General features: G+C 44.0%; 1 protein-coding gene and 1 long non-coding RNA gene across 4 annotated transcripts; both read left to right on the forward strand.

Moving 5' to 3' along the window:
- The first annotated feature begins 2,647 nt into the window (after positions 1-2,647).
- Positions 2,648-21,789, forward strand: LOC110520534 (uncharacterized). Of its 3 annotated transcripts, none has more exons than XM_036975098.2 (11): positions 2,648-3,238; positions 9,717-9,787; positions 11,802-11,928; positions 13,977-14,109; positions 16,091-16,255; positions 16,455-16,523; positions 16,626-16,862; positions 18,247-19,543; positions 19,870-20,855; positions 20,947-21,067; positions 21,198-21,789. In XM_036975098.2, the coding sequence occupies exons 2-11, from the start codon at positions 9,736-9,738 to the stop codon at positions 21,401-21,403; spliced, it is 3,393 nt and encodes a 1,130-aa protein (XP_036830993.2). In that variant the 5' UTR covers positions 2,648-3,238; positions 9,717-9,735; the 3' UTR covers positions 21,404-21,789. The 3 variants fall into 3 exon arrangements, with proteins under 3 accessions (XP_036830993.2, XP_036830994.2, XP_090086454.1); XM_036975099.2 differs by lacking the exon at positions 2,648-3,238 and adding an exon at positions 9,428-9,553; XM_090230328.1 differs by lacking the exon at positions 2,648-3,238 and having other exon boundaries at positions 9,626-9,787.
- A 537-nt stretch (positions 21,790-22,326) lies between these two features.
- LOC149984705 (uncharacterized) lies at positions 22,327-26,312 on the forward strand. Its single transcript, XR_016494849.1, has 2 exons — positions 22,327-23,807; positions 23,967-26,312. It is a non-coding gene; the product is annotated as an uncharacterized LOC149984705 (long non-coding RNA).
- Positions 26,313-26,743: the final 431 nt, after the last annotated feature.

The following is a 26,743-nucleotide window of genomic DNA, read 5'->3' on the forward strand; positions in this document are numbered from 1 at the left end:
GTATGCTTACTTACAAGCCCTTAACCAACAATGCAGTTCAAGAAATAGTGTTAAGAAAATGTTTACTAAATAAACTAAAGTAAAAAATAAATAAAATGAAAGTAACACAAGATAATTACATAACAACAACGAGGCTACATACAGGGGGTACCGGTTAAAGAGTGAGAAAATACATTTCTATTATTTTTTTCATCGGCAGGGACTGAGAACCTGGTCATAATTGAAGCATGATGGATGGCGCTAATTACAGGAAAATTGTTGAGGGGAAATCTGTTTCAGTCTTCCAGAGATTTGAGACTGGGACATAGGTTCACCTTCCAGCAGGACAATGACCCTAAACATACTGCTAAAACAACACTCAGAGTGGTTTAAGGGGAAACATTTAAATCTATTGGAATGGCCTAGTCAAAGACCACACCACAATCCAATTGAAAATCTGTGGTATGACTTAAAGATTGCTGTACATCAGCGAAAACCATCCAATTTGAAGGATCTGGAGCAGTTTTGCCTAGAAAAATGATCAAAAATCCCACTGGCTAGATGTGCCTTATATATGTGCCTTATAGAGACATACTCCAAGACACTTGCAGCTGTAATTGCTGCAAAAGGTGGCTCTACAAACTATTGACTTTTTACATTTCTTTTGTCTTGTTTCTTTTTTGTTCCACAATAAAATGATTTGGCATCTTCAAAGTGGTATGCATGTTGTGTAAATCAAATGATACAAACCCCCCAAAAATCTATTTTAATTCCAGGATTTAAGGCAACAAATTAGGAAAAATGCAGAGGGGGCGTGAATACTTTAGCAAGCCACTGTATATAACATTTGTGTTCTTTAAGGCTGTTGCACAGTTATAAACCTATTCCCAATGCCAAGTCTCTCATGTGTTGTTTCCCTGATCCACTTGTGTGTGTGTGTTTTTTTTGTGTGTTTTTTTTTGCAGGGGGATAATTACTCCCAACAGACCAGTGCCCTGTCAGAGCTCAAGCAGAGGCTACAGAACCAGGGTGTGTGTCTGTTATGGTATGTGTGTCTGTTATGCCATGGTGTGTGTCTGTTATGCCATGGTGTGTGTCTTCCAGGGTGTGTGTCTGCCAGGGTGTGTGTCTGCCAGGGTGTGTGTGTCTGCCATGGTGTGTGTGTCTGCCATGGTGTGTGTCTGCCATGGTGTGTGTCAGCCATAGTGTGTGTCAGCCATGGTGTGTGTCTGCCAGGGTGTGTGTCTGCCAAGGTGTGTGTCAGCCATGGTGTGTGTCTGCCATGGTGTGTGTCTGCCATGGTGTGTGTCTGCCAGGGTGTGTGTCTGCCAGGGTGTGTGTCTGCCATGGTGTGTGTCTGCCAGGGTGTGTGTTTGCCAGGGTGTGTGTTTGCCATGGTGTGTGTCTGCCAGGGTGTGTGTGTCAGCCATGGTGTGTGTCTGCCATGCCAGGGTGTGTGTCTGCCAGGGTGTGTATGTCAGCCATGGTGTGTCTCAGCCATGGTGTGTGTCTGCCATGGTGTGTGTCTGCCAGGGTGTGTGTGTCAGCCATGGTGTGTGGCTGCCATGGTGTGTGTCTGCCATGGTGTGTGTCTGCCTTGGTGTGTGTCAGCCATGGTGTGTGTGTCTGCCATGGTGTGTGTGTCTGCCATGGTGTGTGTGTCTGCCATGGTGTGTGTCAGCCATGGTGTGTGTCAGCCATGGTGTGTGTCAGCCATGGTGTGTGTCTGCCATGGTGTGTGTCTGCCAGGGTGTGTGTCTGCCAGGGTGTGTGTCTGCCATGGTGTGTGTCTGCCAGGGTGTGTGTCTGCCAGGGTGTGTGTCTGCATTGGTGTGTGTCTGCCATGGTGTGTGTTGGACCTCCAGTACTCCACTTTTCACTACTGGGAGATCAGGTATACCACACATTTCAATCAATCAATTTCCACACCCAGGACACACGTGCATGGCAGACACACACCATGGCAGACACACACCATGGCTTGGCAATATAGCCTAGCATCAGTGACTTAGGTCGAATTAGATCTTTAATGGGCCATTTGGCACATGCACGTTATATAATATTTGCTTTAATGTTGGTTATAATCATGATCCCTAAGGTTTGACAACGGATGGATCATCAAGATAGGAAGAGGGCTGGATTACTTCAAGAAACCTAAGGCCAGACTTCAACCATGGATCGTTCTCTCCTCTTTGTTCAGTCTTCAATTTATGTAGTCCTTGATACTGACTGATCAAATCATTCATCAAAGAAAAGATATAGAACACACAGAATAATAATCCAGTAGTATTTGTTCAAAGTCAGTATTTAAACAGCATTTTTCCTATTTTTCTCTCCCATAGTGTCGTTTCTCCATCGGCTACTGTGAATATGACATATGACCTCAGTGGATATCTTTCACACACTCACTCACTCTCACTTACTTACTCACTCACTCATAAAATAAACACCAAGTGCATTTTTAGGTTTACGTGATCAGTCATAAAGTTTGGTCTGACCAAGCCTGGCTGTTGTTTGGGGGGTCCTTGCTAATTACGTGTATCAAGGACATTGTTATTTCACTTTGACCGGAATGGTTAATGGTGGATCCGAAAGTTAGTTTGGTCATTTTTTATATAAAATATATATTTTAAACAGGTTAAGAACAGACACAAGTTTTCTTGAAACTGATTGTCAATTTGTGAAAGTACATGGCGCCAGCTAGTGGACATTGAAGTTCGTTCACTTTATAATAATCGTAAAATATTATAATTATATGGTATTTTAGATTAATGGGTAGCCAAAATTACAATCCCTAGGCTTTAACGTATCGTAAAGTAATACCCTTAACACTTTAATTATTTCATTATTTGCACCGGTGGTTTGACTGGTGGATTTGATCCGTTTGAATAGTAAAGTCTGTTGTCTGTAATGCCTTTTTCGTGATGTCGGACCCAAGTGAGACTAGCTTCTGCCATTTGGGATCCTAATAAACGAACAAAACACACTTTATTTTATTTTTTAATCCTCGACAATCTGATTAGACGTTATCTTTTCAGTAGATGAAGGGTTAAAATCCTTGCGTTAAGGACCGGATGATAGTAAACGTCGGACAGAGGACAGCAGTGGCAGCTCGCAAGCAGTACCAGTACTCCACAGCCTTGAAGTGTAGGTAGACTACGTTACGAACTGACAGTGACACAGCTGTGAGCTCCCATCCACGCTCCAGAATAATATGACATTTGGATAATTCTCCTTCAACACTAGCAACGTCGGTACAGTAAGTATTATAACATGTTTCCTTGCCATAACATATCAATTCATTAACTCTGTAAAGAAATACGTACTTTGTCACAAACTGTATATATTCATCCTATTCATATAGACAACAGAATAATCATCCGCAGATAAATTACCTTCTCGGTTTTCATGAGTTTACCACTACCATATGGGCGACTTTCATCAAGGGGAGCTGAACAGTCTAGACATTGATCGCAATTTGCATTCATGAAAACTCGTAAAAATGTCAAAGTAAAATGAGCAATAAAGACTATGTTGGACTTGTAGTACATGGCCAACATAGATCATTACTTCATTTAATGAATATGTGTTTTCTTCATTAGAAAACATTTGTTTGAATTAAATAAATATCCGCATGAGTTCCCGCAGGGATCGGATTAAAATCTATCTATAATCGGCCTTAATCTCGATATATGCGGTCCTCATCTGGGTTCTGCAATGAAGAGAATATAATCCCACTGAAAATACCGCAAATCTTTGAGTGACAGATGAGAGTCATCTTTGACTTTGATCTGGAAGAAAGAGCAGGGACAATGACGGTTTACATACATTTTCTCTGCTCCTAGACAGGTCAATAGATGGGGGATCATGTTCTTTCTGTATATGAAGTAGCCTACAGTCTCTAAGCCTACCATCTCTCAGTAGCCTACCATCTCTAAATAGTTTACAGTCTCTCAGTAGTCTACCATCTCTAAGTAGCCTACAGTCTCTCAGTAGCCTACCATCTCTAAGTAGTCTACGGTCTCTCAGTAGCCTACCATCTCTCAGTAGCCTACCATCTCTCAGTAGCCTACCTCTCTCAGTAGCCTACCATCTCTCAGTAGCCTACCATCTCTCAGTAGTCTACAGTCTCTCAGTAGTCTACGGTCTCTCAGTAGTCTACGGTCTCTCAGTAGCCAACAGTCTCTCAGTAGCCTACCATCTCTCAGTAACCTACCTCTCTCAGTAGATTACCGTCTCTCAGTAGCCTACCTCTCTCAGTAGTCTACAGAATTTTAGTAGCCTACCTCTCTCAGTAGACTACAGAATTTTAGTAGCCTACCTCTCTCAGTAGACTACAGAATTTTAGTAGCCTACCTCTCTCAGTAGACTACAGAATTTTAGTAGCCTACAGTCTCTCAGTAGCCTACCTCTCTCAGTAGCCTACCTCTCTCAGTAGACTACCGTCTCTCAGTAACCTACCTCTCTCAGTAGTCTACAGAATTTTAGTAGCCTACCTCTCTCAGTAGCCTACCATCTCTCAGTAACCTACCTCTCTCAGTAGACTACCGTCTCTCAGTAACCTACCTCTCTCAGTAGTCTACAGAATTTTAGTAGCCTACCTCTCTCAGTAGTCTACAGAATTTTAGTAGCCTACCTCTCTCAGTAGACTACAGAATTTTAGTAGCCTACAGTCTCTCAGTAGCCTACCTCTCTCAGTAGCCTACCTCTCTCAGTAGCCTATCATCTCTCAGTAACCTACCTCTCTCAGTAGACTACCGTCTCTCAGTAGCCTACCTCTCTCAGTAACATATGCCCTAGATGAGATGCAAAATAGGTCATTCTATATGAGGTGATTTATGATCACAATGGAAAATTTGCTTAATTCACATGATCTACTACCAAGCTGTGGCCCACTCCACCCACCATGGTGTAGTTCATTTTCTTTCTGACAGCCAATACACCTAAATGCTTAGTAAATCAAATGGAGGAGATTAGAAAAGTATGTTGCTGGATGTCAGATCCAGTATTATCAGTTCATTGGGATGATACAGTAGAAAGTGGAGTGATGGACGATGATACAGTAGACTGTGGAGTGATGGACGATGATACAGTAGAAAGTGATACAGTAGAAAGATACAATAGACTGTTGAGTGATGGACGATGATACAGTAGACTGGAGTGATGAACGAGGATACAGTAGACTGTGGAGTGATGGACGAGGATACAGTAGACTGTGGAGTGATGGACGAGGATACAGTAGACTGTGGAGTGATGGACGAGGATACAGTAGAAAGTGATACAGTAGAAAGATACAATAGACTGTTGAGTGATGGACGATGATACAGTAGACTGGAGTGATGGACGAGGATACAGTAGACTGTGGAGTGATGGACGAGGATACAGTAGACTGTGGAGTGATGGACGAGGATACAGTAGACTGTGGAGTGATGGACGAGGATACAGTAGACTGTGGAGTGATGGACGATGATACAGTAGACTGTGGAGTGATGGACGATGATACAGTAGACTGTGGAGTGATGGACGATGACACAGTAGACTGTGGAGTGATGGACGATGATACAGTAGACTGTGGAGTGATGGACGATGATACAGTAGACTGTGGAGTGATGGACGATGATACAGTAGACTGTGGAGTGATGGACGATGATACAGTAGACTGTGGAGTGATGGATGATGATACAGTAGACTGTGGAGTGATGGACGATGATACAGTAGACTGGAGTGATGGACGATGATACAGTAGACTGTGGAGTGATGGATGATGATACAGTAGAAAGTGGAGTGATGGATGATGATACAGTAGAAATTGGAGTGATGGATGATGATACAGTAGACTGTGGAGTGATGGACGATGATAGATCTGGGTCTGGGATGTTGGAAGTGGTCCAAATATCACAGCTGAGAGTTCATCCTGGTGGGAGCAGAGAGAAACAGAGAGGGATTTACTCACCATATGACTCTGGACAACGCAGATCAGAGGAGGCTGGGGGGAGGAGTTATAGGAGGATGGGCTCATGGTAATGGCTGGATTGGAATATATGGAACGGAGTCAAACATGGTTTCCATATGTGTAATGTGTTTGATACCCTTCCATTTATTCCATTCCACCCATTACAATTAGCCCATCCTCCGATAGGTCATCCCACTAGCCTCCTCTGACGCAGATGTAGTTTAAGCTACAGTATATTCCTGCACCAAGCTGTTCACCAAACCATCCAGAAACCATCCAGAAACAGAGAATAGCTAGGTAATAATATAGAATACCTCTCCTCGCCTTGCCTCTTCTCCCAACACAGTGGCTTGGCTACTCACTAATATGGCCTGTGCTTACTGTAACAGTAACTGACACACTAGAGAGAACTTGACCAAACAGTTTTATCACTTCCAAAAGATCACACATGAAAAAGTTCTGAGTGACTGACGCATGGACACACAAATCCCCATCACATCCATGTATTGTCTCAGCTATGACATCAGTTCCAGATGGTTAAATCTCCCACAAGCTCCATTGGAGTTCATTTACATTTGCCGCACCTGTAGAAGTAATATCAATAACCCCTGGCAAATGAGGTGGGACATGAGGTGCTTCAGATGTTGAGAGAGCAGATGCTAGAGCAGTGAACTTCAAACTCAGCTGAAAGCTTCTCATTGTTAACAGTTAACAACGCCTTCAACAACAGTCCACACACCCCTTTGTCTGAGTGCATTGTGGTCTAGTGGTGGTAATGTGTAAATGATTCCATCAGCATCAGCCTGTCCTCTTTCCAACTATCTTACACTCCACCTGAGAACAAAGGTTTATTGGCACGAAGACTTTTGCCTTGACCTAGTCGTGAAGGTGGGTTGAGAACACATTCCTCCATAGGTACCTGGATGAATCACTGTTTACAACTTACAGCAGCTAGACAAATGGAACACCAAAATATATGAAATACATTAAGTTAACGTACGTGCGCACACACGCACGCACAAATGAACGCACACCCACAAACAAACACACACACACCTCTTCGAGACACACGCCTGCGTCTGTGCAATGTGGCATAGTGGTGGTAATGTGTAAATGATTCCATCTGCAGTAGTGCCTGTCCTCTTTCCAACTGCAGCTGTATGTATTACTCTCTGTCCTCGTTTCTGGGCCTAAAACCAGGTTAGTCTTTCATAAGGAGCTTAGCGCAGTGGGCCACAGTGTGTTACTGATGTAATAGAGTCTCTGTCTGCTCTCTCATTCTCTCTCTCTCTGTCTTTCCCTCTCTCCCTCTCTCCTTCTCTCCCCGCTATGCTCTATTTTCTCTCTTTCTGCATATGCTGACCCCGGCATGGATTGACCTTCTCTGTCCCTGCATTTCTCTTTGTCCTTATTGTCTCGCTCCCTCCCTCTCTCTTATTCTCCCTCCCTCCTTTCACTCTGTCCTTATTGTCAGTCTCTCACTCCCTCGGGGTGGCAGGTAGCCTAGTGGTTAGAGCGTTGGTCCAGAATCCGAAAGGTTGCTAGATCGATTCCCCAGCTGACAAGGTAAAAATCTGTCATTCTACCCCTGAACAAGGCAGTTAACCCACTGTTCCCCGGTAGGCCGTCATTGTAAATAATAATTTGTTCTTAACTGACTTGCCTAGTTAAATAAAAACTAAAGCAGATGTGGAGGACAGAAGCCTGAGTTTTTTAAGAAAGGACAAAGAATCCGCTGATGCCCCGTGGGAGGGAGGGATAGCTACAGTGCAGTAAGGGTGACTGGTAGTACTGGGTTAGTGAACACAAGGAACGTTAGTCCTTGGCCAGAACTGGTTTAGCAACGCAGCATCATTTTAAGTATAAGAACCTTTAGATGGAGGTGCATTATACAAAGCACTTATTTTTGAAAACTGTCTTCAAGACTATGTCACAGCATATTGATTTTGGATTACTGTGTCTAATTGACATGCAGCAACTGTACAGAATGTAGAACATTGTATACATAATTTGTCTAAATACTGTGTCTGCAATTCTCCCATATTCTGTGTGTGTCTGTGTGCTTATTTGATCAATGTGTGAACACAGTGCTTGTTTATACACTCTGTGTGTCAGCTAAATTTTGTGTCGCTGGGCCTGGTACATTGGAAATTGGTGATTAATCTGTTGTCGTGGGATTATGGGGCTGTGAAATCGTACAGGGATCTCTATGCAATGTCAATAATCTTGCTGATTATCACCTGTTTCTGGTGCCGCTTTCCTCTGGCTCGTTAGATGGCACTGAGGAGCTGCATGGTGTCTTTAGACACCATTTTCTCTCAGGGGCCTTGTGGTACAGATATAGGATCTTATGTAATTTGATCACCCAGAAATGCAAACTTGTAGTGTATTCAAGGTTTACAAAAGTTAGTCATTTACAATTTAACATTTAATTTTGACTTCATTTGCACTAACCAAAAATGTATCAACCAGTAAAAAAATGTAAAACAATTATAATACCCACAATAATTCACATTTCCTGTTGTTGCAGGATTATATTCCTGCTTTGAGAAACTGGTCAAATTAAGATCCTACACCTGTATAGCTAGTTGTTCCACATTTGAAACTCTATTTTACACAGTGTATGCAGGCAGCAGCTGCTACAGTGGAGGTGTTCACTGTTTTCCAGTCTGTCTTGAATAGCAACCTATTCCCTAAAGCAGCCCTAATCTAGCGCACCAGATTCTAATAATTAGCTGGTTGATAAACTGAATCAGGTTAGTTACAACTGGGGTTGAAAAGAAAACCTACAGAAGAATAGCTCTCTGGGAACAGGGTTGAAGACCCCTGCCATAAAGGATATTAAGGGTGACGCATTTCCAAGGACTATGCAACAGTGTGTTTTTTTAGACTTATTTTTTTAACCTTTATTTAACTAGGCAAGTCAGTTAAGAACAAATTCTTATTTACAATGACGGCCTAGGAGCAGTGGATTAACTGCCTTGTTCAGGGGCAGAACGACAGATTTTTACCTTGTCAGCTTGGGAATCTATCTTCAATCTATCAACCTTTCGGTTAGTGGCCCAATGCTCTAGCCACTAGGCTACCTGCCACCCCATAGATCAACTCAACTCATGAAGACTGAGTCTCAAAGGGGACTCAGGAGCAGGCTGAACTGTGCATGTTTCTCCACAGCCTCAGGCTGTCTGGCTTATCAGCCTCTGGCCATCAACCAGCAGCTCACACTGTAGACTTCAATAATTCAAAGGCAGAGCCAGGTTATATGGCTGTAATGACCACAGAGACGGTGTGCTACCTGGGTGTGTGTTTGTGGGCGTGCGTTCATGCATGTGTGCGTGCGTACGTTAACTTAATATATCTTGGTGTTCCATTTGTCTATCTGCTGTAAGTTGTAAACAGTGATTCATCCAGGAACCTATGGAGGAGTGTGTTCTCAACCCACCTTCACGACTAGGTCAAGGCAAAAGTCTTAGTGCCAATAAACCTTTGTGCTCAGGTGGGGTGTGAGATAGTGTTCTGTTCAGGTGTGTGTTATCAGACTCATACATGTGCAGCGTAGAAGCGTGTTCACAGAGACTAAAGCATGATCAGAGACGATTGGGTTTGAGCATTCACTCCATGGTAGAAAGGACATTCTGTTAGATATAACAGATCTGCATCTCTCTTTCTCCTCTGGCTGCTGGCTTCTCTCCCTATCTGCTTTCATCTGTTGGTCTGTCTGTCTCTATGCTTTATTGTTTTATCTATTCATCCCTTTCTTTCTCTCTCTTTATTCCTCCTGCAGTTGTTGAAAGGAAGGAGTGATGGAGTCTTTCCCAGGAGATGGGGAGGGCAGCCTTGATGACCTTACAGGAGGTGAGGCACTCTGGAAAATGTGCATGATGTTTAGAGACCATGTAAAAGCTGAGTTAGTATACAGTAAGTGTGTATCTATCTCCGTCAATCATCTATTAGTGTGTTAGAGTGGGTTAGTGTGTGCTAGTGGGTTAGAGTGGGTTATGGTATGTTAGAGAGGGTTAGAGTGGGTTTGAGTGGGTTAGAGTGTATGTTAGAGTGTGTTAATGGGTTAGAGGGGGTTAGAGTGGGTTAGAGTGTGTTAATGGGTTAGAGTGGGTGTTAGTGTGGGTTATTGTGTTAATGGGTTAGAGTGGTTGTTAGTGGGTTAGTGTGTTAATGGGTTAGAGTGTTAAAGTGGGTGTTAGTGTGTTAGAGTGGGTGTTAGTGTGTTAGTGTGTTAATGGGTTAGAGTGGGTTAGAGTGCGTTAGTGTGGGTTAGAGTGGATTAGAGTGTGTTAATGGGTTAGAGTGGGTTAGGGTGTGTTAATGGGTTAGAGTGGGTTAGAGTGTGTTACGAGTGTTAGAGAATGTGCCTGTAGGAGTGTGAGAAGCGTGTGTATCCAACTAGGCACATGTTAGTGTGTGTTGAAGTGTCACATTATACATCTGGGTTAGTGTGTTAGAGTGGGTGAGTCAGAGTGTTATAGAGTGTGTTTGTAGCTGTAGAAGCCTGTATGCAAGGGAAAGGGGTACCTATTCAGTTGTACAACTGAATTCCTTCAGTATGAATAAGAATGCATCTGGGTCTTTCTAGGGTACCAGTGAGGATTTAGAAGAAAAAGAAACGCACACCTATTAAGACGAGGTGCTGGCTAGCGGAGTAGAAAAGTTGAAAATAAAGAGAGCCGCACACTCTAGGAGCTCAGATGCAATAATTTAATTTCCAACGTTTCGACAGCCAAGCTGTCTTCATCAGGGTATAATCACAAACACTGCGGGATGACTCGTTTATATAGTGTCAAAAGACACAGGTGTCTGTAATCATGGCCAAGAGTGGCCTAATATCATTGGTTAATAATCAAATATTAAAATGGCATACAAAGAACAGCATACAAACAAATGGATAACATACAATCATAGATTAATTTGACTACACAAGTTTACAGACAATTACAATGGCAAAGTCACAATAATCACAAGAATGGCTTCAGATCAAAGTCTACATTGAGACCGAAGGGCGCTAGGGTCTTTAAATTAAAGATCCAGGTGCCTCTCGTTTTAACAATAAATTATCAAGGTCACCCCCTCTCCTAGGGAGGGTGACATGTTCGATGCCAATATAACGCAGAGACGAAATCGAGTGGCCTGCCTCCAAGAAGTGGGCCGCAACTGGATAAGTAAAGTTTTTACACCTAATGGTGCTACGATGCTCTGAGATACGTACTTTTAATTCGCGCTTTGTTTTACCTACATCATTTTTACCACAAGGACAAGTTATAAGGTAAATAACTGCCTTAGTGGAGCACGTAATAACACCTTTTATTGGGATCGATTTCCCTGTTTGGGGGTGTTTGAAGGATCTACATTTATAAGTGCCATTGCATTGTAGTTTCCATCCAGTAGGGGCGCAAATAGACGTTGTTCAGGAATATCTTGGGGTGGTAAATCAGAGTTTACCAATTGGTCTCTGAGATTTCTGCCCCGCGAGAATACGACCATGGGAAGGACCGAAAACACATTACCGATACTATCATCGGATTTTAGGATGTGCCAATGTTTGTGAACAATTCCCTTAATTTGTTCAGAGCACTTTGAATAGCGGGTAGTTAGAACGCAAGAATGCGTCTTTTTGCGAGACTGCATCATTAATTTTACCGGCACAAAAAGATCCCACCTTGTATAGTGTATTTTGTTTTGTCCACATTTGGAAAGTTTAACGAAATATGTGCTTTTTCCACAACATTTTTAGTCATTTAGGCTACTTTAATCGCATAAAAAGGTTGGATGGAAACCTGGTTAGTGTCACACATCGGCCCTATTATTTATAGAAAGACCCATCTGTATGCGGGCTGTCATGACCTGTGTCCCCTAGGAAAGAGGAAGTCTAAACTGAAGACCCTGAAGATACGTCTGTTTGGGAGGACCAAGCGAGAGACCAAATTCAGCCAGTCTGCTAGTGATGTCACAGAGGCGGAGGGGCTGGGCTCAGCGGAGAATCTGTAAGTCTGTGTGTATGTGGGGGAGTTGGTGTGTGTGTGCGTGTGGCGGTGTAAAACGTACTCAATTGTCATACTTAAGTAAAAGTAAAGATACCTTAATAGAAAAGGACGTAAATAAAAGCAAAAGTCACCCAGTAAAAGTTAAACAAAAATGTATCTGGTTTTAAAATGTACTTAAGCACAGTGGTGGAAAAAATACTCAATTGTCACACTTGAGTAAAAGTAAAAAGTAAAAGGAAATGCTACACATCAACTTCCTTAATTAGACTGTACAATTTTCTTGTTGTTTGTATTTTTTAAAATTTACGGACAGACTGGGACACTCGGACATAATTTACAAATGCAGTATTTGTGTTTCGTGAGTCTGCCAGTTCAGAGGCAGTAGGGCTGACAACCTATTATATTGATAGGTGTGTGAATTGGTCGATATTGCTGTCCTGGCCAAGCATTCTAAATGTAACATGTACTTTTTGGTGTAATACATTATTTACATAAGTATTCAGACCATTATCTATGAGACTCGAAATTGAGCTCAGGTGCATCCTGTTTCCATTGATCATCCTTGAGATGTTTCTACAACTTGATTGGAGTCCACCTGTGTTAAAGTCAATTGATTGGAAATGATTTGGAAAGGCACACACCTGTCTATATTAGGTCCCACAGTTGACAGTGCATGTCAGAGCAAAAACCAAGCTATAAGGTCGAAGGAATTGTCCGTAGAGCCCCGAGACAGGATTGTGTCGAGGCACAGGGTACCAAAACATTTCTGCAGCATTGAAGGTACCCAAGAACACAGTGGCCTCCATAACTCTTAAATGGAAGAAGTTTGGAACCACCAAGACTCTTCCCAGAGCTGGCCACCCGGCCAAACTGAGCAACGGGATAGAGGGGCCTTGGTCAGGGAGGTGACCAAGAACCAGATGATCACTCTGAAAGAGCTCTAAAGTTCCAATGTGGAGATGGGAGAACCTTTCAGAAGGACAACCATCTCTGCAGCACTCCACCAATCAGGCCGTTATGGTAGAGTGGCCAGACGGAAGCCACTCCTAAGTAAGAGGCATATGACAGCCCGTTTGGAGTTTGCCAAAAGGCACCTAAAGACTCTCAGACCATGAGAATCAAGATTCTCTGGTCTGATGAAACCCATATTCAACTCTTTGGCCTGAATGCCAAGTGTCATGTCTGTCGGAAACCTGGCACCATCCCTCCAGTGAAGCATGGTGGTGGCAGCATCATGCTGTGTGGGTGTTTTTCAGCGGCAGGGAGACTAGTCAGGATCCAGGCAAAGATGAACGGCGCAAAGAACAGAGAGGTCCTTGATGAAAATCCGGTCCAGAGCACTCAGGACCTCAGACTGGGGCGAAGGTTCACCTTCCAACAGGACAATGACCCTAAGCACACAGACAAGACAATACAGGAGTGGCTTCGGGACAAGTCTCTGAGTGTCCTTGAGTGGCCCAGCAAGAGCCCGGACTTGAACCCGATCGAACATCTCTGGAGAGACGTGAAAATAGTTGTGCAGCAAAGCTCCCCATCCAACCTGACAGCTTGAGAGGATCTGCAGAGAAGAACGGGAGAAACTCCCCAAATACAGGTGTACCAAGTTTGTAGCATCATACCCAAGAAGACTCAAGGTTGTAATTGCTGACAAAGGTGCTTCACAAAGTACAGAGTAAAGGGTCTGAATACTTATGTAAATGTAATATTTCAGTTTTTATTTTTAATAAATTAGCAATTTAACAATTAACAATTTTTAAAAATCTGTTTTTGCTTTGTCTTAGAATAAGGCTGTAATGTAATGAAACATGGAAACAGTTGAGAGGTCTGAACACTTTTATGAGGCACTGTATTTTCTTTAGGAATTTAGTGAAGTAAAAGTTGTCAAAAATATAAATATTAAAAGTAAAGTACAGATTCCCCCAAAAACTACTTTCAAGTATTTTTACTTAACTAGTTTACACCACTGTGTGTGAATGGATGTGTTTACAAATGTAGTATTGATTCAATGACATCCATATTCCCTCCTCTCTCCATCCCTCGTCTACCAGGTGTTCAGGCGTTTTGGGATCACGAGCGTTGTCACATGACAGTATCTTCCTGCCCGACCAGGATCTGTCTAGTCCAGAGCAGCCCAGGGTTCTATCCCAGGAGAACGTCCAAGGCAGGATCAAAGAACTCCAGGTGTGTCTGCATTCCATGGAGAACCCTGGATCTAGAAACCTGCATATGCATCTAAAGGCCCAAACCCAATTCAAAAGGAGTCCCACACCTCAAAGTAAACCCCATTGACCAGGACGTCAAACTAATTTAGCCCCAGGGGTCTTCAACGAGGTCCGGAAGGCCACACTGTAAATGTGTTATATTTTCTTGCCGTCAAGATGAGCAAAATATAGTTCTCTATCCATCGTTTTTGAAATTTCCGATACTCCCTGGCTTTCTAGCTTTAATTTGGGTGATTATCGAGCTGGACACAGTCAATAAACTGTAGAAATGTATGTCCATTATAATTTCTACACAGTTTTGATTTGGTTTTAGCCATAAATATCTACAGTACCAGTCAAAAGTTGACACACCTACTCATTCCAAGGTTTTTATTTATTTTTACTATTTACTACATTGTTGTATAATAGTGAAGACATCAAAACTATGAAATAACACGTGGAATCATGTAGTCACCAAAAAAGTGTTAAACAAATCCAAATATATTGTATATTTGAGATTCTTCTAAGTAGCCACACTTTGCCTTGAAGACAGCTTTGCACTCTTGGCATTGTCTCAACCAGCTTCATGAGATAGTCACCTGGAATGCATTTTAATTAACAGGTGTGCCTTGTTAAAAGTTCATTTGTGGAATTTCTTTCCTTAATGTGTTTGAGCCAATCAGTTGTGTTGTGAGAAGGTAGTGGTGGTATACAGAAGACAGCCCTATTTGGTAAACGAACAAGTCCATACAACATTCCATCATTACTTTAAGACATGAGGGTCAGTCATTCTGGAAAATTTCAAGAACTTTGAAAGTTTCTTCAAGTGCAGTCGCAAAAACCATCAAGCACTGTTATGAAACTGGCTCTCATGAGGACCGCCACAGCAAAGGAAGACCCAGAGTTACTTCTGCTGCAGAGGATAAGTTCATTAGAGTTAACTGCACCTCAGATTGCAGCCCAAATAAATGCTTCACAGAGTTCAAGTAACAGACACATCTCAACATCAACTGTTCAGAGGAGACTGTGTGAATCAGGCCTTCACAGTTTAATTGCTGCAAAGAAACCACTACTAAAGGACACCAATAAGAAGATAATTACTTGGGCCAAGAAACACAAACATTAGACCAATTGAAATCTGCCCTTTGGTCTGATGAGTTCAAATTTGCGATTTTTGGTTCCAACCGCCGTGTCTTAGTGAGACACAGAGTAGGTGAACGGATGATCCCACCGTGAAGCATTGAGGAGGAGGTGTGATGGTGTGCTTGGCTGGTGACCCTGTCAGTGATTTATTTAGAATTCAAGGCACACTTAACCAGCATGGCTCCCTCAGGATTCTGCAGCGATACACCATCCCATCTGGTTTGCGCTTAGTGGGACTATCATTTGTTTTTCAATAGGACAATGACCCAACACACCTCCAGGCTGTGTAAGGGCTATTTGACCAAGAAGGAGAGTGATGGAGTGCTGCATGAGATGACCTGGCCTCCACAATCACACGACCTCAACCCAATTGAGATGGTTTGGGATGAGTTTGAGCAGCCAACAAGTGCTCAGACTGTTGGAAAAGCATTCCAGGTGCAGCTGGTTGAGAGAATGCCAAGAGTGTGCAAAGCTGTCATCAAGGCAAAGGGTGGCTATTTGAAGAATCTCAAATATAAAATATATTTGGATTTGTTTAACACTTTTTTTTGGTTACTGCATGATTCCATATGTGTTATTTCCTAGTTTTGATATCTTCACTATTATTCTACAATGTGGAAAATAGTGAAAATAAAGGAAAACCCTTGAATGAGTAGGTGTTCTAAAACTTTTGACTGGTAGTAATATATATATATATATATATATAGAGAGAGAGAATGGATTAGACCCCCATTCTTCTGTGTAAATCAGGAATTGATGTCAATGGGTTACCAAGCAGATCTCAAGCAAGGTTTCTGCATTTTTTTCTGATTGGCCAGATGAAGCTGCTGCAGCAGAACATGCATCTAGGCCCGCCCCCACTGGTTCTGCCAATGAAACATCCCGAGGACCTGGGGGGCAGCTCAGAGGACGATGGTCTGCCCCACAGCCCCCCCGAAATCTCCATAGGCAACAACATGGCCCCCAGGGGGTTATCTTACAAGGTGAGCCCATCACCCACTCTCTCCATCTGATCTCCACCCTCAACAAATTCCATACCCTTAACAAACCTTCCATACCTCAATTTTCTCTCATTGAGTCAGTAATTATGTTCATATTCCAGCAGTGCAGATACAGTAGTTGAACATTTCATTCCTCATCAGCCATTGTGCATCACCCAAACCCTTCCCTTTTCCTCCACAGTTCCCTGCCCCTCCCAGGCACCATATCTCTCTGAGTTTAGCAGGGACAGGAAGTGAGAAGGAAGTGCAGGTTATACCTTTTCCTGTTTGAGTGTCACTCACTATATCACTTGATATCAACTATGAGTTGTCATAGATCCAAATGTTTATCCTGTGTTTTATTTGTTCATAGGCCTGCTCCCAACCCTCGTCCCGTCCCCTCTCCCCTGTGCCCAAACCTCGTCTTACCAACTCCGTGCCCCACACCCCATCTGCCCCCCAAACTGCTTTCTCCCCTGCCCCCCCTGCCTTGGACTTCATCACCCCAGCCCAGTTCACCCCCTGCCTGGATAACTCTGCCGCCCGCCACCGCATGTCCATCAAACCCCGGAACCAGAGAGCCAGCGCCAAGAACAAAAGGCTGAACATGGTAAGACCTGCCTGGGCATACCAACACCACATGGGGCTCTGCCTCTGGATCTCACACATACAGAGGAAGGCTCAGGGAATATCAAAATACTAACTGGATACACTTGCTCTATGATCGGTCTCTCGCATTTTCGCTCCCTTGCTCTCTCTCTCTCTCAATTTCAATTTAAGGGCTTTATTGGCATGGGAAACATATGTTTACACTGCCAAAGCAAGTGAAATAGATAAACAAAAAGTTCCAAAAGAACAAAGACATTTCAAATTTCATATTATGTGCAAATAGTTAAAGTACAAAAGGGAAAATGGGTGATCCTAAGATTTGTATTTGATCATGTATATGTTTCTGCTTTTTGTTCTTTGTTATAGGGCCAAAAATATTGGGGAAGTTGTTTATCCATACATCACTATTTTCGATAACTCTTCCTGTTGTTTGTTTAGTGTTATCCAATTTTCCCAGAAGTCGTTAGTCTATTGATTCTTCAATTACATTGAGCTGATTTCTGACGTGCTGTTCCTTCTTTTTCCATCGTGTATTTCTGTATTGTTTTAGTGATACTCTCTCTCGCTCTCTCTCATTTTAAGGGGCTTAGTTGGCATGGGAGACATATGTTTACATTGCCAAAGCAAGTAAAATAGATAATAAACTAAAATGAAATAAACAGTAAACATTACACTCACAAAATAATAAAGACATTTCAAATGTCATTATGTCTATATACGGTGTACGGTGTTGTAATGATGTGCAAATAGTTGAAGTACACAAGGGAAAATACATACACATACAAATAGGTTGTATTTACAATGGTGTTTGTTTTTCACTGGTTGCCCTTTTCTTGTGGCAACAGGTCACAAATCTTACTGCTGTGATGGCACACTGTGGTATTTCACCCAATAGATATGGGAGTTTATCAAAATTGGATTTGTTTTCGAATTCTTTGTGGGTCTGTGTAATCTGAGGGAAATATGTGTCTCTAATATGGTCATACATTTGGCAGGAGGTTAGGAAGTGCAGCTCAGTTTCTACTACATTTTGTGAGCAGTGTGCACCAGGTCTGCCTTTGGTGGCCTTTCTCAATAGCAAGTCCACATATGTTTACATGGTGTTTACAGTCTGCACAGTCAAATATTTTCTTAATTTTGGGTCAGTCACAGTGGTCTCTCAGATCGTTCACAGCTTTGTGGAAGTTACCTGTCACGCTGATGTTTAGGCTGAGGTACTGTATGTATAGTTTTTTGTGTGCTCTAGGGCAACGGTGTCTAGATGGAATTTGTGTTCATGGTCTTGGCAACTGGACCTTTTTTGGAACACCATTAATCTTGTCTTACTGAGATTTACTGTCAGGGCCCAGGTCTGACAGAATCTGTCTCGTTCTCTCTCTCTCCAGACTGAGTCGAGACCACGCTCAGAGAGTCTCAACAACTTTGACCAACAGTTGACTGAAGATGAGGAAGGGCCTGCCATTACCGGGGGGAGAACACGTTTACGCTGTCACTCTACCCTGATCCTAAAGTCGCAACAAGGGGGGTCGACCACCTCCACTGCACCCCCAGAGCTGACACCCCTAAAGTCGAGTTCCACAGAGGCTGAGGGGTCCCCCAAAAAACCCACTCTCCCCTGCAAGCTCTCCCCACAAGAGCAGCCCTATCCTGGCGTTCCAGTTGTCTCCCCTGCCCCTGTGACCCGCCAGCTACCTGGAGCTAAACAGCCACAGCCCTCGTCTGTGACCACAGTTCAGGACCTGAGATACACTCCACAACAACAGACCCTGAAACAGTCCCTGGGAGCCCCCAAGCCCCCAGACCCATCCCAAACCAAGAGGGACGTCCTGAGCAAAAGTGGGGTACCGAATTCTACCCCCAGCACCGAGGGTAGCCCCAAAGATGAACCACTCCTTTCTGCCAGGCCCACAGCTAGCCTGACCGCAGTGGTGACTCTCAGAACGTCCTCTCTGAGGAGCAAGACAGATGCTAGGGCTGGTGGTCAGAGTACCACACAGCCACCTGCAGGCCAGGAGGACACAGGTCAGGCAGAGCCAATGTCCACTGGAGGAGCTCCGAAGCCAGGCTCCGGGCCCTTCCTGTTCTCCATCAACTCAGCCAAGGGGCGAGAAACACCCAGGATGGGAAGTGGTGGTTTCTTGGTAGTAGTGGAGCAGGCCGGGGATGGAGCGAAGAGGGAGGATGGGACAGAGGTAAAGTTGAACCCCTCAAACGCCAGCCAGAGGGAGCAGGAGCAGCAGAGGGGCAGGCGGGAGAGGGACAAGCCCAAAGAAGAGGAGTTGACTGCCATCGATATGGGGGGGAAAGTCTCGGAAGGGGTGGAGGTGGAGGAGGAGAGTGGTGAGGGAGTGGAGGATGCAGTGGAAGCAAAAGAGGAGACAGAGGTAGATGGGAAAATTGCATTTGGCGTGAATCTTCGCTCCATCTCTCTCTCTCCGAGGGTAGAGGCGGAGGCAACCACCAGCCAATCAGATCTCAAGATAAAGCGTCATAGTGCGGAGGTGGGCGCTCTCCTTCTTGCCCCTTATACTCCCTCCTCAAAACCCACCGGGCTTGAGGGGCTTCGGGACACCCCTCCAACCAGGGCTAACTCCATGCCCAAAAAGCTCTATACAAACAACTGGGTTTCCCCCACAACACTGTCTTCATCCAGGGGAAGAGCTGGCTCCCTCAGAGAAGCAGGTGAGACCCCCTCTCTGAAATGGATGAATATTCAGCCATGTGGGTAAATAACAACATGGCATACATGGTAAATAACAAACATAATATACTGTAAGTCATGTGCTTACTGGATAGGGATGTCAGTGCTGGACTTTGTCCCCAGCTACACTTCTACAGAATATGCAATCTCTATGTTATCAGGGCAGTTAACCAATGAAGGAGATATGCTGCACTAGAATAAGAATGGCAGGCTACACCGGAATGATAGACTGTTACTGTGCTCGTTAAAACACCACCAGTGCTGTTTCATCATGTGAATGTGTCTAACCCCCTGTTTCTTCCCTCAGATACAGCAACCCCCGCCCAGCCTACCCCCTCACCACTCATTAAAGAGGCCCAAACCACCCCAGCTACACCTAAAGAGGACCAAACCCTCCCTGTCCTACCCATAGAAGCCCAGGCTACCACCTCAGCCCCTCAGAACCCCCTGACTGCCCCCCATGCGGCACCCCAGGCTGCCGTATCGTGGATGAGCATGGCATGGGGGAAGACCAGGGGCCTCCAGCAGCTCTTCACCAGCAGTTTGCCCAGAGAGTTCACCGGCATGCAGTCCCCAACTCAACCGCAGGCTCAGACCACAATGCAACCCCTGACTGCTAAACTACTGGAGTCACAGAATGCAGTGAAACCACCACAGACAGCAGCACAAGCCCCCACACAGACCACAAAACTACCAGTGACACAGACCACAACGCCACCACAGGCTCAGACCACAAAGCTACCAGTGACACAGACCACAAAACACCTGCAGACCACCAAAACACCACAGACACAGAACGGAACACAACCACAAACAATGACACAACAATCAACACAGAACTCAAAACCATCAACACAGACATCCAACCAAATCAACACTCGAGCAGCACAACCAACCGCTACTCAACCTTTAGCCCAGTCTACACAATGCTCCGTGTCTCAGGTGACCCCACAGTCCAGCCGACGAGCAAACCAGCCCACCCTCTGCTCCACTCCACAGACCCAAGCTCAGATAACACTACGGATCGCCCCAATGGGTGCAACTTCCACTCAGCCCCCTTGGAGCGCACTAAATCTCAACCCTATCCCCCAGCCCAAACCAGCCTTAGCTCCAACAGCAACCCCAGTCCAACTCCTAGTGAGAGGTGAGAAGATCCCTGGCGACCAGAGGAATAGTGAGGGGGCGGCTGTGTCAACAGAGAAGAGGGTGGACTGGGACAGGCCATCGACTGTGGGAGGGACGGCAGCCTTTTTGGAGCAACGGGCAGAGTGGACCCCTCCTGCTGGATGCAAGGTAACATCCCTGATCTCTCTCACACATCATCTGAGAACAGAGGTGTTAATCAAATAGAGTTTCAGTTCACGCTCACTCCTCCCCAATACAGGTAGAGCTCAGGAGAACCAAGACCCCACCTGAGTCTCAGCCCACGGCTGAATTGGCTGCTCCTCCCAAAGCCACACCCAGTCACAGAGACGCTAAAGATGTTAAACTCGACAGGAGGCCAGGTAGAGCGATGTTAAATACATTGGATGGGTTAAAATAATGACTGAATTATATGTTATAGTAACCATTAAGATAGTGTCCTATTAATTTCTATGGTCATCATAACAGCCTCTCTATGTGTTCCCCTCTTAGAATCGAGCCCAACCATAGTGGCAGGCAGACTTGCAGACCGAGAGGACAAATGGTTGAGGAAAAACATGCCAACTTCATTGTCTCCTTCATCATCACCTTCGTCATCATCTCCCTTGCAGACCATTTCTGAAAGCGGGGGTCAGCCATCTTGGATGGAACTGGCCAAGAGGAAGTCAATGGCCTGGAATGACAAGACCATGGACTGATAGAATAAGAAAGGAAGGAAGGAGGGGGAGTGTCGGGGGATATGTACTGTATATATAGAGAGAGAAGGGGGAGTTCCTTATTTGAATGCACTTATTGCTAATTGCTCTGTACAAGAGCTCCATTGTAAGTTGTGAGAGTGACAGAGGGAGAGGAACATCAACAATGGTAGTGATGGGAATGTATAGAGACTGAAGGACAAAGTGAGATGTTGAGTTCATTGAAGTGGAATTTAATTGACCTTGGAAGCAACAGCTATTGGCAAAACATGCTTCCCTTGAATGTACAGACGTGCTGTGTTTGCAAAACAATGTTTGTATTTCATGTTTCTTGTATGGGATAACTATGAAGCTGATTGGTTTCCTGTCAATAAATTCTTATGTTTTGAGTTTTGATCCAAACATTTTTTTCCCAAAGTCTGGGCTTATGTTGGAAATAATATTGTTTGAATTATCTACGAATGCTTCATCAGAAATACATTATTTATATCATACAGTAGTTGTCTGTAATAAATGTTGATGTATCGGTGTGTTTTCTGTCAATAAGACAGTTGTCTGGCATTGTATTTTTGCTGACTATACAAACAGAGCATTAAAAGTACCCTGTCCGTGATCCCACTCCCCAAGGGTGTCTCAGGGGGAGTCGGGATATGAAAAAAAAACATTTCCAATAGGACAAATATAATCACCCACCAAATTATTGTTTAAGCATTTAATTTCAAAACTATTTTGGTTATTCAAATACAATGTACAACTTCAGAAAGCTGCACAGAAATATAAAATGTGTCAAACCATATTTAAAGCAGCATGTATGACTAGTTCTGGCCTGGGAGAATTTCAGAATGTCAGAAAATGTCAACGAGGAAAGGAGGGCAACATTCACCCTGTCATTACGTGCTGTACCAGGGGGTGGCGCTGTGGCAATTATTGTCTACCCCTTGCGTAACTAGTGGCTCCACCTATTGCTCTCTGCTTACATTACGAAAACACACATACGTGACTCACTAAACACAGACAACTTCTCAAAGTTTTATGAAGCCATACCATCTTTCCCTGGTATTATTTGCCGCGTCACTGCCTTTGTGAGACCTACACTCTTAGGAACTCTTGGGCTGTCGCGTCCAACGACGCCGTGTCCGAGGAGGAGGCCGTCCCGGTTGTGCTAGTGGACAACAGCGGGCTTTGGAAACCGGCATATCCGCACTCGGTGTTACAAGACGGTGCGGAGAAGCCCAAAGAAAGCGTCAAATCGAAAACCAAGGATGCAGCGCCCATGTCTTCTGCGTTCAGGGTGTTCTCCTATCGGATGGAGGAGATGACAGTGCCCCCTCACCTCCACCACACCAGGATACGGCGAGGACCGTCAGATACATTACAATTGCTCCATGAAGCACATTGTCACTCAACATTTACTGTAATTTGTTGTGTTCAGATAACAGCCAGGTATAGCCTGTGTATAACACTATTTCAAATCAAATCAAATGTATTTATAAAGCCCTTCGTACATCAGCTGATATCTCAAAGTGCTGTACAGAAACCCAGCCTAAAACCCCAAACAGCAAGCAATGCAGGTGTAGAAGCACGGTGGCTAGGAAAAACTCCCTAGAAAGGCCAAAACCTAGGAAGAAGCCTAGAGAGGAACCAGGCTATGTGGGGTGGCCAGTCCTCTTCTGGCTGTGCCGGGTGGAGATTATAACAGAACATGGCCAAGATGTTCAAATGTTCATAAATGACCAGCATGGTCAGATAATAATAATCACAGGCAGAACAGTTGAAACTGGAGCAGCAGCATGGTCAGGTGGACTGGGGACAGCAAGGAGTCATCATGTCAGGTAGTCCTGAGGCATGGTCCTAGGGCTCAGGTCCTCCGAGAGAGAGAAAGAAAGAGAGAATTAGAGAGAGCATACTTAAATTCACACAAGACACCGGATAGGACAGGAGAAGTACTCCAGATATAACAAACTGACCCTAGCCACCCGACACATAAACTACTGCAGCATAAATACTGGAGGCTGAGACAGGAGGGGTCAGGAGACACTGTGGCCCCATCCGATGACACCCCCGGACAGGGCCAAACTTTGTGTCCACAGATAAAGGGCCTTCCTTTTGGGAATATCTTCTCAGTCAGTGACGGCCCAAAGGACAACAGTACAGGAGTCCTGTATTTCTACGTCACCCTGATGGACAACACTGTAGCAGACCTGAGAAGCTTCCCATTCGCCTCCCACTTTCTCAGAGGCCGAGAGAGACTTCTGCAGGTAGAACAGAGAGCGTGTACTGGGTTGTGATACAACCCGGGATCAAACCAGGGTCTGTAGTGACACCTCTAGCACTGAGATGCAGAGCCTTAGATGGGGGAGGTGGACCCAGAGGAGGTGGAGTTCGCCAAGGAGGCCATGTTCTCCAGGTGTGTGCGCAGGGCACACTAATTGCTCATCCTCCCTGAACATGTTTTGAGTGTGTGTCCAATTGTCTCTACATATGTGCAATGTTTGAGCCTTTCTACTTAGCATACCTGTCTGCGTGTTTAGTGAGTATAATGCTCTTGCTCGTCCTCTCCCTCCAGACACCCTGTGATGAAGAAATGGCTAGTGGGACACAACTGGTTCGTTATGAAGCTGCAGCTGACCCAGGTCTGGCTCCAGGATTGGGTCGGAGGGGTGTCACTCATCCCCCTGGAAGACTACTTCAAAGCCACACCCTACTGAGAGGAACTTCATCCACAATGTATATGAAATCTACTACACCGTGTCAGATACTAGAAGCTCTAGTTCTGGAATATTTGGAAGTAAGATGGGAAACTTGAAGAGGGTTTAGACCTGCTCTAGAAGTTCTACTTCTGGAATATTTGGTAGTGAGATGGGAAACATGAAGAGGGTTTAGACCTGCTCTAGAAGCTCTACTTCTGGAATATTTGGTAGTGAGATGGGAAACATGAAGAGGGTTTAGACCTGCTCTAAAAGCTCTACTTCTGGAATATTTGGTAGTGAGATGGGAAACATGAAGAGGGTTTAGACCTGCTCTAGAAGTTCTACTTCTGGAATATTTGGTAGTGAGATAGGAGACATGAAGAGGGTTTAGACCTGCTCTAGAAGCTCTACTTCTGGAATATTTGGAAGTGAGATGGGAAACATGAAGAGGGTTTAGACCTGCTCTAGAAGCTCTACTTCTGGAATATTTGGTAGTGAGATGGGAAACATGAAGAGGGTTTAGACCTGCTCTAGAAGTTCTACTTCTGGAATATTTGGTAGTGAGATGGGAAACATGAAGAGGGTTTAGACCTGCTCTAGAAGCTCTACTTCTGGAATATTTGGTAGTGAGATGGGAAACATGAAGAGGGTTTAGACCTGCTCTAGAAGCTCTACTTCTGGAATATTTGGTAGTGAGATAGGAGACATGAAGAGGGTTTAGACCTGCTCTAGAAGCTCTACTTCTGGAATATTTGGTAGTGAGATGGGAAACATGAAGAGGGTTTAGACCTGCTCTAGAAGCTCTACTTCTGGAATATTTGGTAGTGAGATGGGAAACATGAAGAGGGTTTAGACCTGCTCTAGAAGCTCTACTTCTGGAATATTTGGTAGTGAGATGGGAAACATGAAGAGGGTTTAGACCTGCTCTAGAAGCTCTACTTCTGGAATATTTGGTAGTGAGATGGGAAACATGAAGAGGGTTTAGACCTGCTCTAGAAGCTCTACTTCTGGAATATTTGGAAGTGAGATGGGAAACATGAAGAGGGTTTAGACCTGCTCTAGAAGTTCTACTTCTGGAATATTTGGTAGTGAGATGGGAAACATGAAGAGGGTTTAGACCTGCTCTAGAAGCTCTACTTCTGGAATATTTGGAAGTGAGATAGGAGACATGAAGAGGGTTTAGACCTGCTCTAGAAGCTCTACTTCTGGAATATTTGGTAGTGAGATGGGAAACATGAAGAGGGTTTAGACCTGCTCTAGAAGCTCTACTTCTGGAATATTTGGAAGTGAGATAGGAGACATGAAGAGGGTTTAGACCTGCTCTAGAAGCTCTACTTCTGGAATATTTGGAAGTGAGATGGGAAACATGAAGAGGGTTTAGACCTGCTCTAGAAGCTCTACTTCTGGAATATTTGGAAGTGAGATGGGAAACATGAAGAGGGTTTAGACCTGCTCTAGAAGCTCTACTTCTGGAATATTTGGAAGTGAGATAGGAAACATGAAGAGGGTTTAGACCTGCTCTAGGCAGGTCTTACCATAGATCATGCAGAAGTAACAACACATGTAAGATGTCCCCCTATGTCATCCAGTTCAAGGGAAAGCTTCAGAATGTGAATATACAGACGTAGATATAGATGTCTATAAGCAGACACTGGATATTGTTAAATGTACAGAATGATTTACTAGCTTTGCAGATGTTGTTTATCGAATGCTACCACAAAGCCTTTTAACATAATCTACTGTCCAACAGCTAGACAATGACAAACCAAAAACTTACCTAAAACAGGCTCATGTCTGGTGGACAATAGATTGACTCTGATCTTGAGTTGTCAAGTCACATTTCCATTTTATGCTTAGGTCAAATAATGGACATGTTTTTCCAGTCTTTCAATCGCGGTTGTTGATGCAGTAGCCTAAAGCTGATAAAGTGTTATGATTTTTTAAATAATTGGACCACTGTCAATGTAGGTATGTTCCTAATTATGCAGCGATCAAAATGCCTTTCTCTGTATTAACTGCTTTTCAGAAAGTATTTTGGTTGCACTTGCAGGCTATTCTTTGTTTGCTGAAATGTCGTGTTTCCAGTCCGGCCACACTAGTCGCTGCTCAACTCCATCATATCATGGAGTTGAGTTTAATCGGCTACACATTATTAAAACAATTATAGTCTTTGGTAAATAAATACTGGACCGATTCAGTCCTGAGGTAGTGCAAACTGCAAACAGTATTTCTAATTTTGTTGTCAATGTATTTGTTAATTTGTCAAACAGTATTTTGGGATTTTGGTGCTGAAGAGAGTGGGCTCCAGAGTGGCGCAGCGGTTTACTGCACTGCATCTCAGTGCTAGAGGCATCACTACAGACCCTGGTTCGATTCCAGGCTGTATCACAACCGGCTGTGTTTGGGAGTAGGGTTGCACATTTTCGGGAATATTCAGAGGTGGATACTTTCCGTGGAAATTAATGGAAATATATGCACATAAACCTTATGATAAGGTAAAAGTAGGCATAATTGCAAATGATTAAATCCTTCCAATAGAATTTTTAAAAACGATTTAGTTATGAGTTGATTTTTCACATGGGATGATTTCACTGAACAACAAAAGAAAGGGAATATGTAAAATTAGAGTCTAGAAACTAAAGCTTTGGTTGTC

The sequence above is a fragment of the Oncorhynchus mykiss genome, chromosome 3 (genome assembly GCF_057628025.1).
Source record: "Oncorhynchus mykiss isolate SJ-2025 chromosome 3, ASM5762802v1, whole genome shotgun sequence".
Taxonomy (NCBI): Eukaryota; Metazoa; Chordata; class Actinopteri; order Salmoniformes; family Salmonidae; genus Oncorhynchus; species Oncorhynchus mykiss.